Consider the following 13,584-nt stretch of genomic DNA (forward strand, 5'->3'; position numbering starts at 1 on the left):
ACAGAAATACATCATACCAAAAACCTATGTGATGCAATAAAAGCACCTCTACAAGGGAAATTCATAGTAATATAGGCCTACCTCAAGAAACAAGAAAAATCTCAAACAAATGGAACTTTACACCTTAAGGGAAATAATAAAGATCACCGTGGATATAAGTGAAACAAAGACTAAAAAGACAGTAGAAAAGATCAATAAAACTAAGAGCTGGTTGTCTGAAAAGATAAACAAAATTGATAAACCTTTCCTATGCTAAACAAGAAAAAAAAGAGGGTTCAAGTAAATAAAATCAGAAATGAAAGAGAATTTATAACTGATACCACAGAAATACAAGGATCTTAAGAAATTACTACAATTATATGCCAACAAGTTGGACAACCCAGAAGAAATGGATAAATTGCAAGTAACACACAACCTTCCAAGTCTGATTATGAAGAAATAGAAAATCTAAATAGACTGATTTCTAGTAAGGAGATTAAATCAGTAATGAAAAACTTCCCAACAAACAAAAGCCTAGGGCCAAATGGTTTCACTGGTGAACTCGACCAAACATCCAAAGGATATTTAATACCTATGCTTCTCAAACTCTTCCAAAATTGAAGAGGAAGGAACATTTCCAAACTCATTTTACAAGGCTAGCATTACCCTGGTACCAAAACCAGACAAGAACACCACATAGAAAATTACAGGCCTGGGGCACCTGGGTGGCTCAGTTGTTAAGCGTCTGCCTTCGGCTCAGGTCATGATCCCAGGGTCCTGGGATCGAGCCCCACATCGGGCTCCCTGCTCCGCGGGAAGCCTGCTTCTCCCTCTCCCTCTGCCCCTGCTTGGGTTCCCTCTCTCACTGTGTTTCTCTGTCAAATAAATAAATAAAATCTTAAAAAAAAAAAGAAGAAAATTACAGGCCAATATCTTTGAGGAACACAGCTGTAAAAATCCTCAACAAAATTCAACAAACTGAATTCAACAAAACATTAAAAGGATAATTAAGCACAATCAAGTAGGACTTATTTCAGGGATACAAGGATGGTTCAGCATCTGCAAATCAATCAACCTGATACACCACATTAATAAAATGAAGGAAAAAAATCATATCATCATCTTAGATGGTTACCAGAGGGGAAGGGGTTGGACAAAATGGGTACAGGGGGTCAAATGAATGGTGATGGATGGTAACTAGACTTTTGGTAGTGATCATTTTATAGTGCATACAGATGTCATATTATGTTGTGCACCTAAAATTTAATGTTATATACCAATTTTACTTCAATAGTACAAGAAGTGAATCTGGGGTTTAGGAGGAAATCTAAGAGGTAAGGTCAAGGTGAGAAAGAATCAGTGAAAGACTGTCCCTCTTTGTGGGGTGAAGTGGCCAAATGGAAAAAAAAATCCCAGGTGGTGTGAGATATTTAGTGTTGATTTAAAATTATTTGTAATGCTGCAAATAAATCCTTCCTTCCCTTTCAGTTAATATCTATCACCCACACAAATGTCTCAAGTGAATATATGTGTAAATTGAAGAAAAGGCCAGCTTTCACACTTGGGCCGATGCTGTTTGGCATAGAGACACAGCATGTGCAGCATGGCAAGATTAGCAAATCTCCTCTTTTGTAGTGTAAAATGAACTTAGTAGAAATTCAGCAAACAGTAGGCACTCAGAACCAGCAGTCACTGTGACTATGTACCTCCATCCCCAGCAGGAAAACCCCCAACTGACATGAAGAATATGTGAAAATTAGAGATAATACAAAGTATCTAGCATCACATCTGGCATATCGCAGACACTCAATAAAATGTTTATTAAATGAACATATAAACTACTATTCATCAATAACCATAACAGGTTCTTATAACATGGTTATACACATCTGTAGCAAATACACTTTGGAAGGGAATAATCCATGAGTATAGGTATATGAGGAAATTCCTTAATCCCCAAACCTGCCTCCTATCTGTCATTTTGTGAAAAGTATCTGGCTTAATGCCAAGGAGATTACTAGCCAAACTATTTGTTTGCTGTCTCAGGAACAGCAGAAACTTCTTAGATTGTTACCTGACGAGCAGAAATAGCTTAACAGAAAGTTAATAGGAAGGCCTAGCTAGTCCTTTGAAGGAAGGATGCTAATTGAGACACTTTCACTCCCACTTTGGGACTTAATTGTGAGTTAACTCAAAAGGGCAATTCAGGGGCACCTGGGTGGCTCAGTCGGTTAAGCGTTTGCCTTCAGCTCGGGTCATGACCTCACGATCCTGGGATCAAGCCCAGCATCACGTCAGGCTCTCCACTCAGCAGGGAATCTGCTTCCCCCTCTTACTCTCCCTCTGTGCTCGCTCTCTCTCTCTCAAATAAATAAAATCTTAAGAAAATGGCAATTCAATGATGGTACTTTATGCTCACATGTTTTCAGTTCTGTTACTTGCATCATAAGTAAATAATAGAGGGACAATGAAAGGAAGTACACTTAGGAACTTTAGAGCTGGAAGAACTCTTAGAATTCATCTAATCTGACGGATAAGAAAACTGATGCCTACAGTGGAAGACGTAAAATCAAACTCACAGAGTTGGTGTCAGTCCCACTAAAGCCTAGAGTTAAGTGTTCCTTCCCCTAATATCAAGGTAGCATCTTTTCTTTCTTTCTTTCTTTTTTTTTTTTTTACTGTGGCTTGCAGCAGGAAACTAGTACTACTTCTTTATATTTATGTAGTTATTTTATCATTTAAAATTATTTTTGATGTCTATTACCTCATTTAATCCTAACAACCCCCTGAAGGAGATAATATTCCCATTTTAGAGATGAGCCAATGGAGGTTTGGATAAGTTAAATAACTCATCCAAAAGGGCACACAGCCTCGAAATGACAGAGCTGTTACTGGGACTCTGCTCTTCATATTACAAGATTCCATTACAATACATCTGTAATTCGGCTACCTTTTGAAGTTTTTCCAACTCCTGGATTCTATGATCTGTGAAATTGTGGCCAGTCCTTATAGTGAACAACCAGTATACCTAAGGGTCCTGGCCCTGGCCTAGACTTCCATACATCAGTATTTTCTTTTCACATAGATCATGAGCTATTTAGAAACCTAGATGTGAAAACTGCAAATGGTTTAAAAAAAAAAAAAGGCGCCAAGAAGAAAAGCAGGAAAAGAAAAAAATGTGGCTGATGGTAAGTCTTTGACAATCATTGTGCACTTTGTCTTTAGAGCACTTCTGATTTAAACAAGCTCTGTGACATAATTGGGGAATTGTACTCACAAGGAGGTGATACATCTCTAGTGTATTTACTTGAGTCTATGTAGTCTGATTTCTCATTCCAAAATATTCAATTCAACACAATATAAATGCCTGAGTCTCCAGTGCTAGTGCTTATTAATTTATTAGGAATGACTGTGAAATATATAACTTTAATTATATGCAAGACTAATGCAAATTTGAGGGACGGGCTCAAAGGCAAGCTCAAAATGTAATGTCCAAGTCTACGCTTATGAGAATGGAACTCACATTAAGACCAATGCTAAAGAAAAAAAAAAAAAGCAAGGAGGATATAAAAACACGGCAAAATCCAAGATGCCAGAAGATCCTAGGCAAGGGACTTGATTTTGAAGGATCTCTAAAAGACGTGCATCATAGTATAAACCAATGTTTAACAAAGCAGCTTTGGAATTAAAAAAAAAGCCCTTTAAAAGGAAATTCAGGTAATTCCAATAACTCCTACTGAATTTTATAAAGAAAAGGAAAACCATTTTCTTTAAATATGGATGTGAGACACATGATTTTAGTAAGAAGCACAAACTGTGTTTTTAGAGCTTAAATGAAGATCACTCACAAAACTGCCATTAGTACTCAAAATAGTTCACTGTCACACTGATAGCAAGAGTTTCCCAGATGCATTCATTCCTCTAAAAACTGAAATATGAGAACATTAAGATTAAGCAGTTTATATTAAATACATATGTTTGGATATGTTACTTAAATCAAACTTCTGGGTGCCCAAATATGCCTCTACATTTAAAGAAAATGTGTCCCAAAGCAAACTAATTTGTATTTTATTCCTTAAAAACAGAACTTCAAGCATATATCTAGTTTGTTCCACAAATTACACTGGACACTTTTTCGGTGCCTTTCCACCATTTCAGAATTCCCTCCTACCTTATAAATTCCAATAGCACATTGTTTCTACCTCTTTTTGTAAAAGTATTTATTTGAGAGAGAGAGTGTGCACAAGTGGGGGGAGTGGCAGGGGGGAGAGAGGGGGAGGGGGGGAGAGAGAGAGAGGGAGAGAGAGAGAGAGAGAGAGAGAGAGAGAGAGAGAGAGAGAGAGAGATGGATAAGCAGACTCCCTGCTGAGCAGGGAGCCAATGCGGGCTAGATTCCAGGACCCTGGGATCATGACCCGAGCCAAAGGCAGCCGCTTAACTGACTGAGCTACCCAGGTGCCCCTCTACCTCTTACCATATTCTGTAATTGTACTATTCCTGTGTCTTTCTCTCCTACTAGATTGCAAGTAGCTGGAGGACTGGGCCTTAAACATTTTTTTAAATTTCCCATACAGCCTAGTAATTGCTCAAAGAATAGCTTCTGAACTTAGAAATCAAAACAGATTTTCATGATTTTTGCATCCAAGTCACAGCTGTACTCATTAAAAGCCTCTATTCTACAAAAACTGGGGAAAGAAAGGCTTGGGGAACAGGTATTGTCCCCCACTGTGGTCAGGTTCAACTCTAAGCTTTTTTTACATGTGTCATCTTGTTTAATCATTAACAACCTTATGGAATAGGTATTTTAATATCCAAGGTTTATAGACAAGAAAAGGTTCAGAAGCTTGACTAAAGTCCAGGCAGCTGGTTAGTTGCAGAGCTGTGATTCAATTCAAGTCCAGGTTCTATCTGGCTTTAAAGCCCATGATCTCTCCACTATAGTACACTGCCTCCATTGTGTAATAGCAAAGAAGCCTTTAAAAGGCTTCGCATTCCTTGTGAAGAAGATAAATGAAAGAAATAAGAAAAAAAACAAAAACCTCAAAGTCAGCTATTATCCAATCTTCAAATCCTTCCTAAATTCGCTACTTACTGTGATTTGGGGGAACTCTTTTAAGCAAGTATTTTATACCAACAGACTCTCCCTGCCTCCTCTCCAATCCAGAGATACCTGGTGTAAGAATATTTGGCAACAGACTTGAAGACTAATTCCAAAAAGCTTGGTGGTCGGCCAATTTTCTTAACAGAAGCTTAATGTCATTACTCTATTCAAAAGCTGTGATCATTCTAGTCACTCAAGAAATCTCGGCTATATAGTTTTCTTAGTTCTGAGTGAGACTTTATTTGGGCTGAAAATGAAAAGTCAAGCCAATTCTTATCCTATATTACAATGTTCAATTTTTAAATTATAAACTCAAAGATATTCTTAGTTTATTTGTGTATTTACATCTAATTAAGTAAAATAAATGTTCCAGGCTGGTGATCTGTCAGCCTGGTTTTTGGTCCCAAGGCATTCAGCTTTTAGCATAACTGAAACCCACATGAATAACACTAGGCATGTAGTCAAACCTAATTACTTGATGGGGAGCAGGGTATGCAAAAGCAAGAAAGGAGGGTGGATATAAGCAAACCAGATTTTCTTGCTTTAAGTCATCACTTCTTTTAAAAAGAAAATTTTCATAAAAGTTTGACTCAGAATTTATAGAACAGAATCAAGATTTATGGTAACAGGATTCTTTCCCTCAGATCTATTCCTGTGAACAAAATCAATGTCTGAGTCATGTGGCTGTTCAGACATATGAGAAATGAAAGAAATCTTTTTTTTTCCAATAAAAACCCATGCATATTTTAATGAAGGATTCTTCAAGGAAAGAAGAGGTACAGGCTATAAAACAGTTTCCCATAAGTCTATGGAACTATGGAGATGGGGATAAATAAGAGTACAGACTACTTGCCTGAAGGTGATCACTGTGAACAGTGTGAGGAAATGCACTATAAGGAAGAGCAGTGAGGGAAGGGGGAATCTGACCCAGTAGGTAAGTTATGACTCAGATTATTGCATTTTTCAAAAAAGACAATCAAAACCTTTAGAATTAGTGATGTAAATATAAGATTAGAGTAAGTAAATATACAAAAATCTTGAGACCCATTTTAAGAGCTTCCTTTTGTTCAGTGAGAGTCAGAGAAAGACTATAAAACTAGGTCCTACTAAGAGAATAATTTATTTAATCTACTCTTCTTATCTAAGAGCCAAAATAATCATTTTGCAAAAGGCTTCAATAAGTCTCAAATTTGAGCAGGAACAGATACATACGTATGAAGATACATATGTGTATATTGACAGTGGTAGATATGCAGACACCTGATAAGTCTTCCAGTTAATTTCATGTACTAGTGAAGAAAACCTAATGTAACCAGAACTATTTCAGATATTTTTAGTCATGCTTTAAGTTCAAGGACAAATTTTAAGATATTAACGTATCTTAGTTTTCCTCATGTGAAACCACAAAGGAGTGCTATCTTTCTGGCAGCAAACTACAAAGACATGTGTGGCATATCTTTGCCCAGGGAACCAATTTGAGTCTCAGGGTCTGAGGCTCAGATGGGTGGCTGGTCACTAGATAATCCTGCTAGCAACTGGCCATACTGCCTGAAACTCAGGACCCCAACAATGAAAATAGGTGCATATCATCAATCTTGACTGTAGTGCCAAGCAAGCATGACAAGCTGGTACAACATGGTCCATTGCTCCAGGTGTGTATAACAAAATCATCAATAACTAACATAAAAAACACTTTGAGGGCCACATTCCCAAAGGCCAGTCATTGTTCCCTTGGAGACTGGTAAGGAGTAAGCAACTAGATCTACTGTGCTGCCTTTCATCACAATCCATCCCCTATCTCTCTTTTTCTTTTTAGTCTTTTTTTTAAGTAGGTTCCACGCCCAGTGTGGAGCCCAACATGGGGCTTGAACTCATGACCCCTGAGATCAAGACCTGAGCTGAGATTAAGAGTCCGACCCTTAACCAACTGAGCCACCCTGGTGCCCCCCACCCCCTATCTCTTGATCAAGGTCTTTTTAACAACAAAATAGTCATAGTTATTTGGACTTCTGCAGTTAGTACAGCATTTATATGTAAGGTGCAGTAAGAACAACATAAGCATACCTAATACTTGCAGAAGCCAATGAAGGGCATAAATGGGCTTCTTTTAATCTGTAAGACCATTGCAAACATCTTTATATTGATGTACCAGTTTAATTACCTGTTTACTTCCTTGTTCTATGACTACTTGAACTTTGTGATAAAACTGTATAGAGCCATTTAATATGGTAATGGAACTAAATCTAATTCTTCCTCAGGCCAATCACTCTCCACTGGTATCATATTCTTTGGAGGTTTTAGTTCGGTTTCCCAATACATTTGACTATCACGTGATTTATTTATATAAGATAGTTGAATTTTGCCAACAATACTAGTATTACACCATATTACAATATGGTTAGGATACAGTTTGGTTTGGTTACAAAATAAATCAGGAAGTACCACAGAAGTGTTTATTAAACCTTCCTAGAAGAATTGTTCTTTGCCCACATACTAGATATTATTATGGACAAGTGCTATCACCAGTGAGGATGATTCTGTCATTTCTAGGTTCCATGTTAGCTGAGGACAAAACAAATCACTTGGCTCAAATCACACTATTATATAGTTATATGTTCTCGTTGACTATTGTGCAGGAAAGGCCATCTCCCTCCCATGAAGAATACATGGGTATCATTCCATATTATTCCTACTAGCTCGTCTTATTTTGGTCCATCCCTTTGGTCAAGGTAAGTTAGAGATCAGCAATGTAAGTTACAATTTCACTCAAAAAATTTCCACAAGGTTGGGGATCTGCATGTGTCTCAAAGATGTTCTCCCTGAGCTTCCATAGCTAAAAATGGGAGGCCATTACTACGTGGGTCCTTGGGCCTCCATTTGTAGTAAAATAGTTAACAGACCCTGTTGTGTTAGAAACATGCTCTTTCCCAGTGTTGAGTGTTCGCACTCTCTAGCATTATGTACTGGGTCTGTATGACCATATTATCAAGGCTTTACCTTCTTTCCAAGTGGATTCCCATTTTTCCCCTCCTGGCAGATGATTCCTTCCAATGCCTAATTTCAAAGAATAAATTCTTTTCTTCTGAAAGTCACTCTTCAAAAGTTAATTCAGCTTCTTCCATTATACCTAGGCCAGCTTCTATTTCACCTAGAGCCCTCTTTTATTTCACTAGCCAATGTTTAATCCAACACATGCCTTGTTGCCACTGAGTATTAACTGCTTAAGTACAGTTAGGCTACATGCACCACACACCAAAATTCTGGGTGTCCCATGCCAGAATCAAGTTATAGTGGTCACTCCCAAATTCATTAGTTTGAGCACACCATAAGGTTTTTCATAATCTTCCTGGTCTCAGGTTAGGGTTGTTCCCAGTGTGGACACAAATCCACCATGTAATGCCTGATATGTTATTTTCATTCACAGCTCATTGATACTTTTCAGTTGTTTAAAAGCTTTCTATGCACAGAAACAGGGATGATGTGTATTCTCACACATCGTACTATGACATCTCAGGCATGTGGCCATTATGTGCTGACCATTATATTTGGGCTCTTGGTCATCAAAATTTATGATTATGTATTCATCAGTTTGCCTGACATTATATACTATGCATTATAATAGTTCAGAGGGAAGACATTCCTGAATACTCTAATGAATTCCTCATATTCTAATGAAGGCAAGTTTCCATAACTCAGTTTCATTACCATTTCTACCTGTAAAATGGGAATAATGCGGTTAAGTATTTAGTGATAGTTATAACCATCATGTATATCAAGCTCTACCTTTTAAAAATAAAGAGGAAGTCAGGAGGCGCCTGGGTGGCTCAGTCATTAAGTGTCTGCCTTTGGCTCGGGTCATGATCCCAGGGTCCTGGGATCGAGCCCCGCGTCAGACTCCCTGCTTGGCGGGAAGCCTGCTTCTCCCTCTCCCACTCCCCCTGCTTGTGTTCCCTCTCTCGCTGTGTCTCTCTCTGTCAGATAAATAAATAAAAATCTTTAAAAAAATAAAAATAAAAATAGGAAGTCAGGAAAACTGAACAACAGGTAAATTACATTGTGACACCTTCAAATATTAATAAGCAAAAGGGATTACCAGTCATATATCTAATCCTTTAGTCACCAAAGGATACACAGAAATAGCCCACTAAGTAGTGAAAGAAGCCCTTTCCAAAGCCTTCTCTAAGAGGTGAGAAGTTTTAATGCTATTCTTTTTTTTTAAGATTTTATTTATTTATTTGAAAGGGAGAGAGGGCGCATGAGCATGCACGCACATGAGTAGGGGGGAGGGGGAGAGGTAGGGGGAGAAGGAGAGAATCTCAAGCCGACTCTGCGCTGAGCATGGAGGCTGGCGCTGGGAGCGTGATCCCATGACCCTGAAATCATGACCTGAGCCAAAATCAAGAGTCATACACTTAGCTGACTGAGCCACCCAGGCACCATGTAATGCTATTCTTTACACAACTTAATTTTCATAAAATATATTATAAACTATGAAAATTACTTAAATGAATGATGAGACCAGAGTTAAATATTCAATGGAAGTTATGTGACACCAGTCAGTTCTTTATAAACTGTATTACTTTCTGATAGCGTTTAATGCCATGTTAACAGATTATAGCACTTAGAATTCAGAAATACATACCCCACCATGAACATATACAAACCAAACACTCTTGTCATTGTATCCATAACCTTTAATAGTCATACTGGATACCAATTTCTCTCCAACCTCAGAGATAAAAACAGCACAATATATAAATGTCAAATATTAACACACTGTGAAACTATTGAATGGCTTGGCATAAGAATTTTAAACATCCTTTTGACCACAGCTAGTAACAGGCTGAACCTGCTACCAATGTGATAAGCTGCTTCTCTCAGGAGAGGTACAGAAGTTAATTAACTTTAAACATTGAGATAATCATCATTCATTACCATATACTGGTGTCTAATCTTTATGAAGGTTTTATAATAAGATTTCAATTTCTAGTCTGTTCCTAAATTCAATTAACCTCAATATAGAAATCTTCACTGCTCCCCCACTGCCAAATAAATTGGGTTCACCTTTCCTTCTTGGAAAGAGGGTACATAAGTGGCCAGAATTTCATTGCCTTGGGAGGAACTTCTCAGTACATATAAAAATGTATTCCTGCCCTTACTATATGATCAGCTGAATGCATTAAATCCCTACTGAGCATTCTGGAGAAATAGCACCGCACAGTACTGTGTTGAGAATACCTGAGAGGCGGAGGAGCTAAGAAATGATGATGGCTGGGACCAGGGTGGAAGCAATGGAAGTGGTAAGAAGTAAGTGGATTCTGGATATTTAATGAAGGTAGAACCAACAGGATTTGCTGATGGAAGTTATATGGGAAAAGTTTTCAATTAGCAATAATCGCGCCTCGGATAAACCTCATTGGCTACGATACTGCCACTGCACAAAGCTTGATGGAAGTTATATGGGAAGTGAGAGGTAAAAGAGGAATAAAGGATAACTCCAAGATTTCTGGCCTGGGATCAAGAGAAGTTCTTTTGAAAAGGGAAGCAATAATAGCATGTTTGTGTGTTCACAGTGACAGAAGACAGGGCAGAGGACATAGGATACAGACACAGATACACACAGATGAATAGCTGTGGTGGAAGCAAGGAGAAGTACTCTTTGGATCATTTCAATTTCCTCAGTGGGATAAGATCCAAACTACAAGCAGAGAGTAAAGTTGGAGGAGGTGCTGCAGGTTTAAGGAGAAAGGAACATGTATGATTAGTTACTTGCGAAAGCAGGGGGGTGGCTAAGAAAACGTAGTATGATTGTTGGCAGCATTAAGGGCTCACTCCAAGTTTGTGGTCATAAATTTAAAGTGAGATTAGTCTGTACTGAGGTCAGTGTTTTTTCTGCTACTTCAAAGTGCAGGCACAGAGTAGGGAGGAAGTAGGATTTAACCAGGGTTGGATTTTGACAGCAAGTGTAACAAAGAGAGAGAAGGACCAAAGGAACTGAAGATGTATTCGTGGAAGTGACCATGGAAGTGAAGGTGGGGAAGGAGAGAAGTAAGGATATCAAGGAGATGAGGGACAGTTTAAAAGTGCTAGGATCAATGGCACACAACCACAGGTAATTCCCTGGTTCAGTGATGCTTCTGTGTTTTCGCTCTACTAATTCTATACTTTGTACCTATTTATACATCAGTTGTTAAAATATGATATGATAGAAATTATGAATATGTGACTGGAGCCTAGCAATATATCATGCACCATCAGATCTTTAAACCCGCCTTCTCATGATATTCAGCTTAGTCTCTCTTCCCAGCCCAGATCCCACATGCAAATACACACATGCACAGACACACACATACATGTAAAATAACAGTGGTTACCTTTCAGTGGTGACTGCAGTTTTTTGTTATGTGGGGTTTGGGTGAAGGTTTTTTCTTTGTACTTTCTGATTTCTAAATTTTCTATATAGAGCACGAAATGCTTTGATAATTTAGAAAAAAATTAAAAGAACATATGCGTTTACACTCATATATACTTAAATGCTGGCTGTGCTCCCTAATGAGGTGTCAGAAGACTTAATCAAGCAGGATTAAGGCCATAGACAAATTACAGAAAATAAAACTTTTGAGAGGATGGAAGCTGGTATGCGTTAAAAACTACCAGTTTTCATAAAACATGCATGGATCACTGTCTAGCAAGTGAAATATATTAAAATGCATGACTCTGAAACTACAATTGAAAGAGTATTTTTGGGGCTCCTGGCTGGCTCAGTCAGTGGAGCATGTGACTCTTGATCTTGGGGTTGTGAGTTTGAGCCCCACGCTGGGTGTGGAGATTACTTAAAAATAAAATCTTTTTTAAAAAAGTGTTTTTATATTGGAAGAAAGAACCACTGCAAACCTGTTTCCTGCTTTGAGCTCTTGCATTCCGTAATCTTCGAGCAGAATAAAAGATAAAATAGCCCACAGTTGCTGCCGTAATAATAAAAAAGGACACAGAAACGAAGAAAATTGAATAGTGATTCACCCACGGGCCATGTTTTTTCCCTACTTCGATGACCATTGTTACTTGTATGCCTCTTTGAATAGATTGTAGAATTTTTGTGCCTTTCAGATTGCCAATCATGATTGCAACAATGTCTCCTGCACCTGTAAAAGAAAAGAAATTCAGTTTTAGTTTTGGTAAAGCATTCTGAGTATAAAAATCCAATTGCTAAAGTGATTTTACAGTATTCCCAGTGAGACAATGGGAGGATACTCATTCATTCAATTAACGTTTATTGGGCACCTACTATGCATATATGTTATAGGGGATATAAACATGCTGAGACTTGGTTACTGATCTTAAGGACCTCATAGTTTAGTAAGGAAGCTATGACATATAACAAACACCTCCCCTCTCTTCGGGTTAACCACCTATAATTCAACAGTATTGAGCTTAGGGCCAAATTTGCCTCTTACATGAAGGCTTTCTTTTTTTTTAAGATTTTATTTATTTATTTGACAGAGAGCGAGACAGCAAGAGAGGGAACACAGCAGGGGGAGAGGGAGAGGGAGAAGCAGGCTTCCCGCCGAGCAGGGAGACCGAGGCGGGGTTCGATCCCAGGATCCTGAGATCATGACCTGAGCCAAAGGCAGACGCCCAAAGACTGAGCCACCCAGGCGCCCCACATGAAGGCTTTCTTAAAGATAAATAGTCCTCCAGATGGTAAAGAAGAGGGCTTACATCCTAGGGAATCTGAGATTTGGGGAAGACAGAAATACTTAACTACATACTTTCCCAGTTTATAAGGTGATAGACTGTCTCATGAGCTCACTACTAAAATGTATAAGAATTTACATATCAGGAGTAGTAATCTGAGATGTTTACCAGCCCAAACATACTATCTATCTATCTATCTATCTATCTATCTATCTATCTATCTATCTATCTTCTATGTGCCATTTTTCCATATCCTCTAAAGCAATATAAAATTTGTCCAAGGTACTCTAAAGTTTTTCACGGACCTAATCAGGTTAGCAATGAATAGAGCATGTAAAATTAATAGTAACGTATGGTTCTATTCAACACCAACTAAGGTCAAGGCTGAAATTAGACTAACAGTCTAATAGTCTAAATCTTAGTCTAGAGGCTTAATCTCTTTGACACCTCCCTCTCTACCCCCAACTACATAAATCTTGTGAAAAAAATAAAGGACAAACATTATCTTTCCCGGTGTTGTGAGAACGTCAGATTACTCATGCCATTCCAATGCTTATCAAGGTTTATATTCCTTCTAATTTATATGACCTGAGACCAATAATCTTAAGCAAAAGAATAGAGTTCTTTGAATGTTAAGAGATTACCAACCAGAGAAACCTCCTGCCGATACTAGGTTAAGGTACTAATCTTGGTTAATGATCAAACTCCAATCTGGAATAAACACAACCCCACACCCACCCACACAGTCACCTGTGAGTGCGTACACACACACACACACACACACACACACACACACACACACACACACA

General features: G+C 38.2%; 1 protein-coding gene and 1 pseudogene across 2 annotated transcripts in view; both read right to left on the reverse strand.

Moving 5' to 3' along the window:
• RNF128 (ring finger protein 128) overlaps positions 1-13,584 on the reverse strand; it is a 110,073-nt gene that overhangs the window by 24,213 nt on the left and 72,276 nt on the right. For both annotated transcript variants that reach the window (XM_025853673.2, XM_025853672.2), the window contains exon 2: positions 11,975-12,222. In XM_025853673.2, coding sequence (XP_025709458.1) covers positions 11,975-12,222 — 248 coding nt within the window. The remainder of the gene's footprint in view (positions 1-11,974; positions 12,223-13,584) is intronic.
• On the reverse strand, positions 10,397-10,526 carry LOC112810240 (U4 spliceosomal RNA; annotated as a pseudogene).

This window comes from Callorhinus ursinus, unplaced genomic scaffold (genome assembly GCF_003265705.2).
Source record: "Callorhinus ursinus isolate GAN/ISIS: 27379988/994484 unplaced genomic scaffold, GSC_fseal_2.0 scaffold65, whole genome shotgun sequence".
NCBI classification, from domain to species: domain Eukaryota; kingdom Metazoa; phylum Chordata; class Mammalia; order Carnivora; family Otariidae; genus Callorhinus; species Callorhinus ursinus.